Source organism: Panthera leo, chromosome B2 (assembly GCF_018350215.1).
Source record: "Panthera leo isolate Ple1 chromosome B2, P.leo_Ple1_pat1.1, whole genome shotgun sequence".
Lineage (NCBI taxonomy): Eukaryota > Metazoa > Chordata > Mammalia > Carnivora > Felidae > Panthera > Panthera leo.
In genome coordinates, this window is record NC_056683.1 from 110,644,337 (window position 1) to 110,660,800 (window position 16,464).

The following is a 16,464-nucleotide window of genomic DNA, read 5'->3' on the forward strand; positions in this document are numbered from 1 at the left end:
TAGAACCAAAATATAGTTTGCTTTAAACAATTAGCTTCAATTGTTCTATTGTAAATTAGTTCTATCCTTGACAATACCATCTTCTTAGAATTGTTTCCCCAAACATAACATAGTACTATCAGTCTTTAAATCTGCAAAAGGCCTAGTACAAGCAAACAAGTTATTCATTCTTAATTAAGATATTAGTAAAGAATCCCTTGTTACACTCTGGGCAACAATTAAAGATAGGAGAGATAATAGATAAATTCCTTTCAATAAAAAGACTTCCCATTGTGTTGACTATTAGCTCTAAGGTTGACTAGCTCCATCAATAGTAGTTCTCCAGAGTAGCTAACCCTTCCATATGTGAGAAAATACAAAATGTTGAAGTAAATTAAATATCTGAATTGTGACAGATTTAATATAAATTTTTTTCAATATTAAAAAAAAGGATACTTTTATCGTCATAAGTCTTCTAAGTTTACCAGAAATAAAATGTTTCACCTCTTCACTCCAAGATATTATTAAAGATATTAGCACTTTTTTGTATATAAAGATATTAGAATTTTTTTAGCTTCTAACTGACTTCATTTACAATAGGCCATGCAGTAATAGAAAGTAAAATTAAAGGCCCTAATGCCAGTTATTACTTCTGCTTTTCATTGGTTTTATTCTAGAACTACACATGCATTATGCAATTTTTTAAAATGGAAATTCAGTTTAGTGCATAAAAAAGCCAGCAATCTTAGAAACAAAGACTATTAAAACAGACAAGTGCAAAAATTGTTTGGAATACCTGGTTTTAAATCCCCACGGACAAACATGTCAATCATATATCGACAGAATGCATACTGATCTGACAGAGTAGAAAGAAAAAGAACAACGGAAGAATGTCATCAACACCTTTCTTCTTTCTAGGAAGAAATGGTTTAACAAAACAAACAAAATAGCACAATTCTATTTTAGTTACTACAATGTCTTCTGTGAAGGAATAATTTGCACTCATATGAACACACAGGGAAAAAAGACATAATAAATATAAGGTCCATTTATTCCATACAAAAAAAATAGCTTTAAAAAATTGAAACAGAATAGTTCAGGGTAATATCATATAGTTGTCTTTTTTAAGTCAAAACATTTTTCATCAAATTCATTACAAAAATCATATTAAAGCAATTTTTCTCATTGTTCATGTATATACTTCCATTAATGAAACAGAAGTTTTACAAGAGGAAATTATTTCCAACTTGGAACATTTTACCAATTATTCATTCTCAGCCCTTCTGCTAATTGTCTAAATGGAGCTGTAGAATGTTTTCCAGAAAAGGCAAGCAGGAAGACTAACTCCTTTGCATTGTGTTAGAGGTTCTGCATGGAAATACTCCTAATTATAAGAGTACATGCAGAAGAACAGACTTTCAGCATTAAATGATACCATTGTTAAGCTAATTAATCAGTAATCTTCACTGAAGATATCTTATGATCCTGACTAGTCTATGGTCTATGGTCTAAAAACAAAAACAAAACAAAAACAGAGAATTTGAGCATTTGGGGCAAACAATCAAAAATGATTTCAGGAATTTTTTTTTTCTGTTCCCTCTAAATTAAAGACATTACAATGAACTTTAAATTCCCACATAACTTTAGATTCTGCTGAGGTCATTCCAACCCAAATTTTAGTTGGTGAATTATTCCAGAAGTTTTACCATATCTTCTTTAAAACTACATATTATGAAATTAACCTTGTTCAAGATGATTGATTTACATTTTAATGTTTCTAAACAGGCATTTTATTGATCTAACAAATCCAAAGGCAGCTTCAGGACCAAGAGAATTTATTCAATTTACACAACATGACACACCCTTAAGTCCTTGAAATTATGTACATTAAACATGTGAAATAATAAAACTTGTTACTTTATAATAAATACGCATATAATGATTTTTGTAAACCTTATTCCTTTAAAAGTATTAACAGTATTTTTAGACTAATCCATTTTATTATGAAACTCTGCCGGGTCTTTGAAAAAAGAAATGTGGTTATTGAAGTAAATGTAAAATATAATCCTTTTCATTAGTACCTAAATATGAGTAAGCCAAAACTCATAAAGTTTCAAAAATTTGCCTGTATGTTGACTCTTGAATTACAGCACATTTCCCATAGGTAAGGTAGATGTTGGAAGGAGGCTAGTTCCCAGGTCAAGTCCAGGAATCTGTTTGTTCCTGTATATATTAATAACAGGACATGGGAATCCTATGGTACAGGAGAGAATTAAGATTAATGTAGAAAGTATTTTCTCTTTTCTGGACATAACTATTTTCCTGAGCAAATTCTAGAATGGGCAATTGGGCTCTCAGATATAGCAAAACGAAAAAAAAAAAACACTTCCCTTAAATGGCAAATTTGAGGTGGGGAAGGGTGGACTTCCTGAAATTTTCAAGCTTTCTCTTTTGTTTCAGTACCTTAAGTGACTATATTCTTTTTAGATTTCTCCTTCCTATAATCAGAAGTTGTTCTCAAAGGGCAATTTAAAGATCAAAAATATGGGGAATGTGTTATAATTCCATGGGTCTAAACCCTAGAATATGCATTTTTAACAAACTCCTCAGAAGATTTAATTAGATCATTTTCCAGAATCATTGATATAAAATCTCCCCATTTTTTATTTTTCATTTACATTGAATCCTACTGGCACTATAGTCTTCAGCAACAGCAACAGAGAGTATATTCATGTGAAAAGTTTAGAATTCAGGGACTACTTAAAATTTGAAGGGCTTGGACAATCCCCCAAAATGAAATAATGCTCTCTGCCGCAAGTGGTGATGGCATATTTACACACATAACATGTGAAATAGTATATTGAATTAACTAAAATCTTCATGCTTCAGAGTTTGTTTTTTGTTTTAACTGAATGCTGACAGTGACATGAAACTATTTAACCTATATGTTAAATTATTACCAAAGTAAAATGCTTACATGTATTATACCAGTATTTTCTGGCTCTAAGAGTCTTTCATTTAATTAATGCACCAATCATCCTATGTGTTTCCAATTTAAGAAAGAAAATCCTTTACTAATTCAAAACATGTCTATTTTTTTAATCTAGAAAATTGTTTGAGCTATAATACTTAACAGGTTTCTATTTAACTTGAGTGATGTTGTGATGTTGGAGTCTAATGGCACAAGTAGGAAGATGAGAGGGTATTTTTACAATATTTTAAATCAAGAATTTTCAAATATTTTAAATTAGGATGCCCATTTCTGTCTGTCCTGAGTGTTGACCTTAACAATGTGCCAGAATTCTAGGCACGTATATGTTGGGCAGTCTCCAGGGTGTCTGTTTCACCTGTCTAAGGATAAAGCAAAACTAAGCCTTCCTAATATGGAAGCTTCATTTTATAGAAATGCTTCCTTAAATGCAACTGAAATATTAGACTAGGAAAATTTTCCTAAAGAAAATATGAACAGTTCTATTATTATAACTTTCACAGTTTTGTGATAATAATTCATGGAATTTCATATGTGGTGACCATTTCTTAATATTTTTTTCTCCCAGATGAACACCTTCTAAGAATCACACATGCTGGCCATTTCTCCCCTCAAGGAGCAGTGATGGATGTTATTCAGCTGCTACCTTGTCATGTTGCCTGTGGAGTGGCAGCAGAGAGAAAATGCATTCTGGGTGCAGAATGTCAACAGAAAGGAAATTTTAAAAAATCTCTTATGAGCATGGGGCATGTGTGGTCTGGTACTCTATGGTTGATTCCCATTAGCTATACTCTCTCTGGCTACCACAAATATGTAGATAGTTGTTAAAAAGAAGAAAATGAAGGAGAAGGATGAAAAGGAGAATGAAAAGGAAGAATGAGAATAGCAGTCAGGTAGTTTGATTTTTTTTCCCTCTCCACACTTCTGCCACAGACAGAAAAGCAAAGACTGATCATGCCAGCCCTTCTTACCCTTTTTAAACAGATTAAGATTGGTCCATAGAAACTAGATTATGTGGTACATAAGGGTGTGTAGAAGTGTATGGTAGGCTGGTACATACCTATGCATCTTATTCCCAGTGCTTTAAGTGGAAATATATAAAACTAAAAGTAACTTCATGTGAATGTATTTGCATGTTTACTATATAATTTAAAAACTGCCAATAAATGTGTCTGCTCCATGTAAAAATCTGTTTCCAGTGAAAGACTTGTAGGCCTTTGATTTACAAAAACAAAACAAAACAAAAAAAAAACAAACAAAAAAACAACAAACTATTTAGAAATCTATTTGAAAAGAACTCAAATTCATTAAGACTAACTTACACTAAGCAAATAAATAATCCCTTCCCCACAGAAGGGATCCCCACTAAATCATCAATACAAGAGTCTCAAAATGAAAGCCACCTCACAAATAGATTATTTAAAAAACACTGCATCTTTGTGTATCGTGTTCAGTTGAAACCATAATGTGATAAGTTTTTTATGAATAAATGTTCTTAAATCTTTGCTTAATTAAAACAAATAATGTATTTATGTGTCTGGCCAGCTATCAGAAGTATAGTTTTGATTATTTACTTAATGATACAATTATTTAATTGATGCTAGCTGTCTTAATGGGGAGTCTTACTTTAGCAAATGCATTTACTTAGCTGATAAAATCACATTTGTGCTTTTGTTTCTGACTCTAAGTGATATTCGAATGTCCTTTTAATAGATAAATAGCTCTTTACGTGGAAATAAAAACAGTAGATTGAAAATGAAAATGGTATTAGAATGTTATCTTTAGTAATTCTGATTACTGATAAGAATAAAATACAATATATGTGACCTGGAAAATAAACCTTATTTTAAAATGCCTAGTGATGTGTCTAGAGCGTCAATAAAATATGCCACCCCCCCAAGAAAAACCAAGGATACTAAAAATGGACATCAAAAAGTTTATTCATGTTCCAAGTTGCTAGGTAAATATTTTAATACTCCTATATATAACTGGCATGAATTTTTACATACTGTGTTTATGGACAAAAATAAAAATATACTTGGTATGTTTCAGCTGATTTCATGTGATTATTTTCATTTTTAAGGGGCAATCTAAAATGTAAAGTATTTTAGGACCTTGATGATCACTTTAAAGTAGATCAGTGAGTCAGAAGATTAATTTTCTTATTTTCTATCACAGCAAAATGTTGCATTCAAAATATTTTATCGTTACTTACTATAATTTTTTTCTGCCCCAAAGATTTCAGAAAAAATATAAAGTTTTAAGAGAGGTAATAACCAATTTTTTAAAATTTTTTCAAGACAATATAATCATTTTTTTAAATTGAAGAAAGATCTTAGGGATCCAAAGTTTTAATCCCACTCTTTTTGTTAGTGATCTACAAAAATTTTAAATTTAGGTAATTTTCATTTATTTCAAAATTTGCAGATCACACACACAAAAACAAAGAGACAGAGGTTTTTTATTCTTTCTTTTTTAAAATATATTTTCAAAAAACATGTATCTTTTGCCAGATAAATTTATATTGTGAATTCAAGGAAAAAAGGGATTCAAAGACAAAATTCAAGGGCAGATTACAAAGACAAATACCACATGATCTCACTTATATGTGGAATCAAAAAGAAAAGTGTGGATTGCAAATTTCATCTTATGTTTTATAATGGTGAAAATTTTTCAGTTTCAGTGTCCAACTAGCTTACTCAGTAATAAAGTTTTCAAATTTTTAAATGAAAATCTCATAGAAAACATTCCTTAATTTTAGTACTCAAATACAATCATTCAAAACTACCAGGGTAAAGGAAAGTATTATTTTGCAACACCCCTAAAAAACATTTATAGGAATAGTCCCAACTGAGTAATCCCACATTCTGTATGGGCAGTCTTAGGACTCTATAGCAGCATAGCGCCAGGAATGGACTCGGGTAGAAGAGATTCAACAAAGGGCAGAGATGAGGGACGAGCCCTCAGCTGCCCTCTTAAAACTCCACCCTTTTATTTTCATAGCATGTGTCCACAAAAAATTTCAGGCTTATATTCCATCTCCATTTAAATGCTCTATTTCCGTGAAGTAGGGCTGTAAGTTTGACATCACTCTTATGAAGAGCAGCACAGTGTCAGATACAGAGATTTCTACAGTCCTAAATTTAGTCAGTGGAAGCTGGCAAAGAAGCTTGAGAGTTCTCTTTCCCATAACTTTCTGCCTATTAAATTAACTGAATTTAATAATTCAATGTATATTCCAAATTATATGCTCTTGCAGAGGCAACAGGAATGTATGGAGAGATTTTATACTTATTCTCCAAGATCTGACATATATTGTTAAAAAAACTCCTGTAAAATTGTCATTTTTCTTGGACTGCTGTCTCCAAAGAGTAGGACACACAAAATTGTTTTTCCACCTCTTAATAGAAACCTCGTGTCTCAAGAATTTAAAAAATTTCCTCACGCTTTGAATAACTTGAGATACTAACTCAAATCCTCCTTTACAAATACCTCACATTGCATCTTTAGATATGGAACATATTTTAGTCTTCCTATAAATACATTTTAATTCCCAATTATTGCGTCGCCTTTCAGGTAATGTTAACTGATAGACATCTTTTTACTCCTATTTGAAGTCTGATCTTAGTCTTTTTGAGTTTTTAATTTCATTGTATCTGCTTCTTGCCCAAAATTCTCTTAGAACCTTTGGCCACCTCCTCTGAATGTTTACCTTTCTGTTCATGCTTGGACACAGCTGCGTTCTCTTTTCCCTCCTTCTCCTTGGGCTTAGGTGATGGTCTCTGTACTTCTTTGACTTTTGCGGCTGTTTGCTTCACTTTCTCTTGTTTCCCACCTTTCACTTCCTTTTTAATCTTCTCTTCGGTCTTTGTTTTCCTCTCTTCTGTACAAAGTTAAAGACAAATTGGATTATTTTTGTTTGTTTACCAATCATCTTTTATTGATTGTTAAGAACAATTTAGAAAGAGAGAGACAGGAAAAACAATAGAAAAATAGTGTCCCTGGTTTGCTCAGTCGGTTGAGCATCTGACTTTGGCTCAGGTCATGATCTTGAGGTTCATGAGTTCAAGTCCCACATCAGGCTGGCTGTTGTCAGCAAAAAGTCCGTTTCAGATCCTCTGTCCCTCTTTCCTTGCCCCTTCCCTTCTTGTGCTCTCTCAAAAATAAATAAGATAAAATAAAATAAAACATTAAAAAAAAGAAAAAATAGCATTCCTCACATATGTACTTGTGACTACTATCTAAGTTTTATATCGTCTATGAAGTGACATGTTAGAGTACTTAAAAAAGAAATGTAGCTCACTTGCAAGTTGGGCACATTCTTAATTTGTACATGAAAACATTATCTTTTAGGTAGCCATGAGCTTAGCATATCAACAAAGAGGCATTTGAAATACACAGAATTTGTGCAGACAGGCATGTTCAGCAAAAGGCAATGCCCATACCAAAGAGCCAAGTATATAGTATATATAGTGTGTATATATATATATACACACTATACTATAGTATACTATATATACATATATATATACTATATATAGTATATATACATATATACATATACATACATATACTATGTATATATATATATACATATATATACATATATATAATAACAAGGATATAATCATTTTGTTCCACAACTGAAATATGTTTAAAAAATTTTTTTAATGAATGTTTATCTGTTTTTGAGAGCACGTGAGAGAGAACACAAGTTGGGAAGGAGTAGAGAGAGAGGGAAACACAGAATCTGAAGCAGGATCCAGGCTCTGAGCTGTTAGCACAGAGCCCAACGCAGGGCTTGAACTCTATGGAGTGTGAGATCATGACTTGAGCTGAAGTCGGACGCTCAACCAACTGAGCCACCCAGCCACTCCAATCCATAACTCAAATATCTTAGAAGTCATTCAAGAAGGGCACTTGGGTGACTCAAACTTCTGACTTCCGCTCAGGTCATGATCTCATGGTTTGTGAGTTCCAGCCCCACCTTGGGCTCTGCACCAACATTGTAGAGCTTGTCTGGATTCTCTCTCTCTCTCTCTCTCTCTCTCTCTCTCTCTCTCTTGCTATTTGCCCCTCCCCCACTTGTGTGCTCACACATGCATGCTCTCTTTCTCTCTCTCTCTCTCTCAAAATAAATAAACAAACTTTAAAAAAGCCATTCAAGAAACTGAACATATTTTTTTAAAATAACTATTAAGAGTACAAATGTGAAATTGCTGTAGTGGTAGTGACTAATAGAAACGAAACAATAAAATCCATTAAAGGATAACTCAGGGGCATTCAGTGTATAATGACTTGACTTTAAAGAGATGGAAAAAGAGCAGAAATTGAGATACTAGCTCCTGCTTATCTTAAATCAGAAATGCTAATTTTAATGACTTTCAAAACCCTTAAATATATCCTAGTGAACAGAAAGGGCTATAACTTAGAAACTATTATGTGAATTATAACATATATTCATATATATTCTATACACACATATACTTAATTTGATATTCTATGCATTTGGGGGGAAGGAACTGGGAATATGAACTGATCAGTTTGTGAATCTTTCAATTACTTTATAAAAGACAACAATAATATAGCACACACTAGTGGGAAATTGTTTATAAAGATGCTACATATTGGACATTACTTATTCAAGGGGCCACACGTAATCACTGGACCCCATAGTAAGACTACTGCAATGTGGACTCTCTCGTGTCATTTGTCAATGTAATAGATAGACTTTATTGTCACTCATGTTGAAAAATTTGATGAAAATATTATAATCAAGCTTCCTGGTTTTAGTACCCTAAGCAATAATTTGAGACTAATGCAAGATAATATTGTGAGGTCCCATGAGAAGAAGAATGAAAATGATAATGCCTGATGCTTGCAAAACCAAAATCATCTGTGGTACTGCATTTAATTGAACGGGCCAAACTTCCCAAAGCACTGTTCCTCACAAACTTTGCAGGAAGATGATGCTACTGTGTTAGAAGTACAGGGATATCCCTATGATCCAATAAATATGGAAACACTAAGCTAAACCATTTTTTAAAGTTTTTATTTATTTATTTTGAGAAAGAAAGAGCACACAGGGGAGGGGCAGAGAGAGAGAGGGAGAGAGAGAATCCTAAGCAGGCTCCTCATATCAGTGTATAGCCCAACGTGGGTCCAGAGCCCAGGAATTAGGAGATCATGACCTGAGCTGAAATCAAGAGTCAGATGCTTAACCAACTGAGATACCCAGGAGCCCCAAAAGAGTTTTTTTTAACTACGAAATTTCTCAAAGCTAAAGTATATTGAGAATCTTCAAAGAGGGGGATTATTATGTGCATTGTTTTCCAAAGTTACTTGGTCATAAAACTCTTACACAAAAATGACCCTATTACTCCACAAATTTCCAATGTCTTTGTGGCTTCTGTAACTATACTCAGTTGAGGATTTTCTTCTACTTCTTTTAAACCATTTTTAAATCTCTTCTGCTGGTTACTGCTCTTTCCTACAGCAGATTAATAGATTTCCGTGTCTGAAACCATCAGCTCTCTGCAAATACTATAAATCAGCATAATTCCAGAACCTCACACCAAACATTTGTTAGTTTCTAGCTGCAGAGAAAGTTCCCCTGTGATGCCAACACCACCACAGGCTCATACAATTTACCTTTGCTCACCTAAGGAACCCTTCCAGAGAGCTTACCATGGCGTGGGCTCAGAGTGAGCTGCTGGCACTCCAAGGATTAACAGGATAATATTCCTATCTGGAAAAAAAGCTTAGTATAACATTTAAAACCCTGCTAGATCTGAGGGCATCTGGGTGGTTCATTCAAGTAAGCATCTGGTTTTGGCTTGGGTCATGATCCTGCGGTTCATGGTTCCCAGCCCCGCATCGGGCTCTGTGCTGACAGCTCCGACCTTGGAGCCTGCCTCGGATTCTACGTCTCCCTCTCTCTCTGCCCCACTCCTGCTTATGCTCTGTCTTTCAAAAATGAATAAATGTTTAAAAGAAAATCCCACAAGATCTGACCCTGTCCTATCTCTCCTCTCATAGCACCCTTCCAAAAGTTTCTTCCTCCACTAGACTACTTTCTTTTTCTTGAATATCTCATTGTATTTTCTAGATGAGTAATGCTGCCAGGCTTCATTCTTTATGTTTTCTTTGTTTTCCACATATACACATTCCTTTGCACACAATGCATAGGCAACAAAGGGCAATGCCATTGGAATTAATCATTCCTTCTCCTGAGTTTTGACTTGCCTCAACTTTTGCTAAAACACACTTGTTTTTCCCTACTATATACCTTGTATTACAAATGATTATTCACACATCTCTCTTCCCTACCAGACAGAGCAACTTGAGGATAAGGACTATATTATTCATTTTTGTAGCATTGTAATGTCTAGCACAGTGCTTTTTTCAGAGAAAACACAAACGTTTACTGAATTAGTAATTTTGATCAAGAAAACAGTACGCATTTTACTATATTCAGATCAAGTGTACATATAGTGATAAACATTGTATATGTAAATATGTGTTTAAAATGAACTTGACAAAACTTGAAAAATTTGCCAAGTGGTTTTTTTGTTTATACTTTTTGTGTGTGAAACTGTTATTTTCCTTGTGTTAAATGACACCTACCCACTTGTAGGTAGCACCTGATTTAATCTTAACATCATACTATGGAATTAGCAATATATGAAATTCAGATCTACCTTTAATGTCATTATAATTTATAAATGAGCAAAGATAATTTTCTTCAAGTCATGACCACCTCTAAAACAAACTTATTTTCATCAAATGATTTTAAGTATAAAATTTTGTTATTATCCTTACTTATTTTAGATATTTGTCAGTGATCTTCATATTGGAAACAAGTAAATTTGCCTGGCATTAAAATGGGTACAAACTCAAAAATGATGAGAATATAATGGGGAAAATACCATGAAACCCTGTTGTTTGCTTTTTATTTCTCAAAAAGAACTTAAGAGCTCTTAGGAGCACTTAGGAGCTCACTAAGGAATGGAAAAACAAAAAAGTATTGTCATGGTATATTCAAATCACCCAGTCTTTTTTTGTTAATGTTTATTTATTTTGAGAGAGAGAGAGAGAGAGAGAGAGAGAGGAGAGAGCAGGGGAGGAGCAGATGGAGAGGGAGAGAATCCCAGGCAGGCTTAGCTCCCTCAGCACAGAACCCAACAGCAGGGCTCAATATCACAAACCGTGAAATTATGACCTGAGTCGAAATCAAGAGTCAGACACTTAACTGACTGAGCCACCCAGGAGCCCTTCACATCACCCAGTTCTATGTAGGAAGAAATTTAATTCATGATTTTTGTCAAATAAAAAATTAAATGGTCTAATCAAATGAAAGACATTAGCATATTTGATTCATTTTGGAATTAGCATTACCCATTAGTGACTGTACTCGAATCAAAATGTCTTATGCCAAAGTAGGAAAACCACATTATCCAGTAAACATATTGACATACTATTCATTTTTGGAGTTAAATAACAAAATTTCAACTCTCATTCATTAAGGAACTGCTAACTGCTTAACTTCTCTGTTCCTCAAGTTTCTCCCATTTAAAAAAAAATAACACTGTAGCTATTTCTTCCTTTAAGGAAGCTGTGGAGATAAGTAAAACACATGAGCAAAAGAATTTGGAAACTGCAAAATAAGTACATAGGCATTTCTAATATTAAATCCTCATACCCTGCATTCCTAGAGCTCTTTGGAGTTTTCCTAGAACTTAGATTTTGATGTATAACAGGAATTACTATATTATACTCCCTTTACAGATGAGAAATGTAGGAATGAAGAAGCCATTTGTCAAACATGGTGCAACCAATGAGGCAAGAATAGAAGTAGTAGAACCAAAATGCCTAACCCATTTCCCCACTATAATCAATTGCATAATGTTATTCATATTAATCCATGAGGATGATACAAAAAACATACTGTAAGACATATGAGGGGAGACATAAATATACACAAACCAGTGAAAACAATGGAAAGTCTTCAGAGAGTGATCAAAATAGTAACCTCCCCTACTTCACCAAATACACATATGTCTAAAGATGGCTATTTATAGGCCAGTGCGACAGCCTGCCCTGAACTTGGCTTACCCCACTCACTTCTCTTGCCATCATTTTATTCTACTTCTTCCCAGTCTTTGTTATTTTTAATGAACTATAGGAATAGGATACTTTTCACAATAGATATGAGGTTCTACACATGTACCAGGGTAGATGGAAAGGCCTATTTTTCCCCAAGAGGATGTCCTGACATGGTTCAGCAAATTGCAGCTCTTTGACAGGCTGGACTTGAAACAGAGCAAGAAACATGCTATGTCCCATGGCAGTGCCTTTGGAAATCAAAGTCTTCTGATGGAGAGTTTTATTTTAACTCTGGTCATACCTTTCAAATAGAATAGGTTATCTTTGTTTCTCACTTAATTATCACATGCTATAATGTATGCCTTTTTAATCTTACTCTGTTTTCTCCCAAATTATACAAAGAGCATTTCCTATGTATTTACTATATTCCTAACATAATGTATAAATACATACATAAAATAAAAAGGGAAATTATATTTATGTGTGTGTGTGTATGCACACCCACAATTTATACATATATAGGTTGATTACATCTATCTCCCCCATAAGAATATAAGTATGTAAGCAAAATATTTGTGATATGTGGCAGCCCAGGGTGACTCAGGATGGCTCCCAGCTAAATTTGCTAAATTTGCTAAAGCCAGCTAAATTTGACAAAGCCAGCTGTCATATTAGTGGCACTCGTGTGAAAAGGAATTGAGAATGGTTTCCAGCCAACAAAGAAAGATTTGGGGCCCTGACTCAACAGGCCATGAAGGGCTGAATCTTGTCAACAATCATGTAAATGAATTTGAAAATTATCCTTCCCCAGTTGAGCCTTCAGATGGGACTGCAGCTTTGTCTAACAAATTAATTACAGTCTTGTGAGAGACTGTGAAGCAGAGAACTGAGCTAAGCCATGCCCAGATTTTTGAGACACAAAAGCTGAGATAATAAATGTGTGTTGACTTAAGTTTCTAAATTTGTGGTAATTTTTTCACACCAATAAATAATTAGTACAGGATTAAATAGATATTTGTTGAAGGAATAATTGATGCTTGAAGACCTTTATTAACTTTGGAAAGAATACTAGATTTACACTCAGTTCACCTGGGATTTTGCCTTAGTTCAATTACATACTAGTTATGCGAATTGGCCAAATTGTTTTTTCCTCCCTGGAGGTCAGTTTCTTCATCTGTTAAGTTAGGTAATTAAGTGAGACGATATCTAACATCCCTACCAGCTTCAAGATTTCATATACATTTGAATTTATTTTCATTCAAATCTGTCAAACAGAAGAGAACCAAATAGAATAAAATAATACATATTTAGTTATAAATTTCATCCCGAGACTAAATTCATGCTACCTTCTAGGAAACAAAGTCTTGGTTTATAATCCATCTATCTTTAATACACTGATATTTGGTTATCTCATGAAAAATATTTAGTAAAAAATATATCTGCCTCAAATATTTAAATATTTTGCATTGTGTAGATAAACACCTTGAATTTTGAAAGTAGATTCCAATGTTTATTTAAATGATTAGTCCCTTGAAAATACTGAATTGAGATTTCTAAAAATTATTGTTCACAAAATGCGTGCATTTTAAAACAAGAAAAAGGAATTTAAATTTAGGAGATAAGATTGAACTATCACTTAGAATCCATATTTGTTTAACATCAAACAATTGGCAAATAAATTTAGCATAATATATTTATAATTTAATATTTATGTAATCCTCCAAAATACATAACATTACATTGATATTCTAATTGATTTGGGGGGAGTATATTATTAAGATACTTCGATGGCTTCGATGGCTTAAAATATCAATCAAGATATATGCATTACCTTTATTCTTGAAAAAAACAAATCCTGAATTTGAAATTTCTAAAATGAATCCAAAGTGTACTACTGGTCAAAAGCTATAAGCCAAATATATTGTGCCAGCTTCCCATTGCTATAGTAACAAATAACCACAAACTTAGCTGCTTAACATAATATCCATTTAATATCTCCCAATTTCCAAAGTTCAAAAGTCTTGGCACAATGTGGCTCAAGTAGGTTTTCTGCTTAGGGTGCATAAGGCTAAAATCAAATTGCCAGCAGGGTTGCATTATTTACTGGAATTCAACATGTTGGCAAAATTCTTCTCCCACTGTCCACTTGCTCCCCTCAAGTTTCAAGCTAGCAATGGGTGGCAAGTCCTTCTCACTTCAAATCACTCTTTCTCTTCTGTCACATGTCTATGCTTTAAAGATTTGTGAGATTACATTTAGCCTACCTGGATAATCCAGGATAATCTCCCTATTTTAGAGAAAACTACTTCCAAAAGTCTCTTGCCATGTAATGTAACATATCCATGAGGATGACCGCAAGTGGTAAAGTTCTTGGGGTTCCAAATTCTTCCTACCACATATGGGAATACTCTTCATCATTTTCTAACATTTCCAGATGCTCTATTATTTTAAGTATTTAGTTTTATTATTCTTTTTTATTATTCTTTATTATTCAATTTAAATGTAAGGCCAAATTAATTTTTATGTACAGGAAATGTTGAATGCATATAATCAGCCAGCTACCTGACACCCAAAATATAATCTTTTAAAGTTTATTTACTTATTTTGAGAGAGAGAGAACACAAGCAGGAGAGGGGTGGTTAGAGAGGGAAAGAGAGAGAGAGAATCCCAAGCAGGCTCTGCGCTGTCAGTACAGAGCTGGACATGGGGCCTAAACTCATGAACTGTGAGATCATGACCTAAGCCAAAACCAAGAGTTGGACTCTTTACTGACTGAGCCACCCAGGTACCCCGCAAAGTGTAATCTTTTAAAGTAAAAAGAATGATTATATAAACTATAAAAGGAAAAGTTACCTTTTGCCACTGTCTTTGTTTCTGGTTTTTCTTTTTTCTCAATTTTTTCCTTGTGAGTTGCTTAAACAGAAAAAATTTATATTAGTACACACCTTAAATAGATTTCAAGACCAAGCTTTCTCTTTATCTCAGCTTTATAGCCACCAAATTATGTACGATTTTGAAGATTGATGATATTAATGAGCCTGATTTAGAAATAAAAAATTACCAATATAATAACAACTATATAAAATCCAATTAACCTCACTCTCCTTTTTAAAGTTATTATTCTAAGTAGATTAAGTTTTCAAGAAAGATAAACAGAGAGCAGTTTTATAATAATTTGTCAAAAGATATTATATTATTGTGATGAAACACTTTCTTTATGATTAATTAAAATAAATATTTCAATCAGAATTAGAGCTTGGATTAAAAGCAGTGTTTCTCAACAAGGACATAATTGACATTTGGGGAAAAAATCATTTCTTACTATAAGGGACTGTCTTATGCGTTGAAAAATGCTTAGCATCTCTGGTCCCTGCTAACCAAATGTCCTCCACTCCAATGACATTTTGACAGCCAAAAAGTTGTTTTTGTTTTTGTTTTTGTCTTTTTACCCAAGTAAGCCCTAAGAAATGGCATCTTTGGTAGAGAACGACCAAAAAAAAATCATAAATTATATAATCATAAATGATTACTGATCGAGTGCAGCTTCTTAAACGAATAGTATTTGACATACTTGAAACATTATACCTTCTCACTGTTTATGTAACAGATTAGTAAATCAATATAAATTTATTTTCCTAGCTTCTATGAAGTAAAGGTGCTCTGAGACATACAGGAGTTTGTGCAGGTTAGTCATAATTCATTAATCTGTGTAATTTGGTATTTTCCCAAATCACCACACAATTTACAGCATTTATGTATTATTTATTGGAGAATAATGGGAATTAAAGAAATTATAGAAAATTAAATGAAAAAAATAAGAGATTTAATTAAACAGGTGGGTTAAAGAACCAAATTATTCACATTAAAAATGAGAGTCCCAATTATTTCCATTTCTCCAACTATATAATAAGAACATTAATGTCCATCAGCTTTACTTGTAGTATAAAAGACAAAATGTGCTTCAATATGTATTTTACAAACTATTGTTTTAAAACACAGTTGATAAACAGTTTCTCCAGAATCTTGGAGAGATAAGACAAATCTCACAGAAAGCTTCACGCACGATGCTCAGTTGAAGACCAAGTGACCCCTGCCGTTGCAAGTTCACCGAGAGAGAGCAGATGACTCCCCTTCCAGGGTTTCAGCCTTTCTGCCTCTCAGCCTGCTCCACAGCCATTCCCACTACGATTTGGGATTGTGGGGAAGAGCCTGGACAGTGTTAGCTGAAGGAGCATGATGCCAAGCCAAGAAAGGCCCAATTCACAGAAGGACATGGGGCTGCAGTGTAATGACTTACTTCATAAAAAGCAAACTCCTTTAATTGGTATATAATGAAGTAAAGGACACTTACAATAAAGTATTTTATTCTCCTTTCCAATATGAAAATTTCC

General features: G+C 33.5%; 1 protein-coding gene across 1 annotated transcript in view; it reads right to left on the reverse strand.

Moving 5' to 3' along the window:
- TRDN (triadin) overlaps positions 1 to 16,464 on the reverse strand; it is a 394,142-nt gene that overhangs the window by 270,610 nt on the left and 107,068 nt on the right. The window contains exons 7-9 of the mRNA XM_042939743.1: positions 14,927 to 14,986; positions 6,681 to 6,851; positions 776 to 835 (exon numbers count right to left, since the gene is read on the reverse strand). Coding sequence (XP_042795677.1) covers positions 776 to 835; positions 6,681 to 6,851; positions 14,927 to 14,986 — 291 coding nt within the window. The remainder of the gene's footprint in view (positions 1 to 775; positions 836 to 6,680; positions 6,852 to 14,926; positions 14,987 to 16,464) is intronic.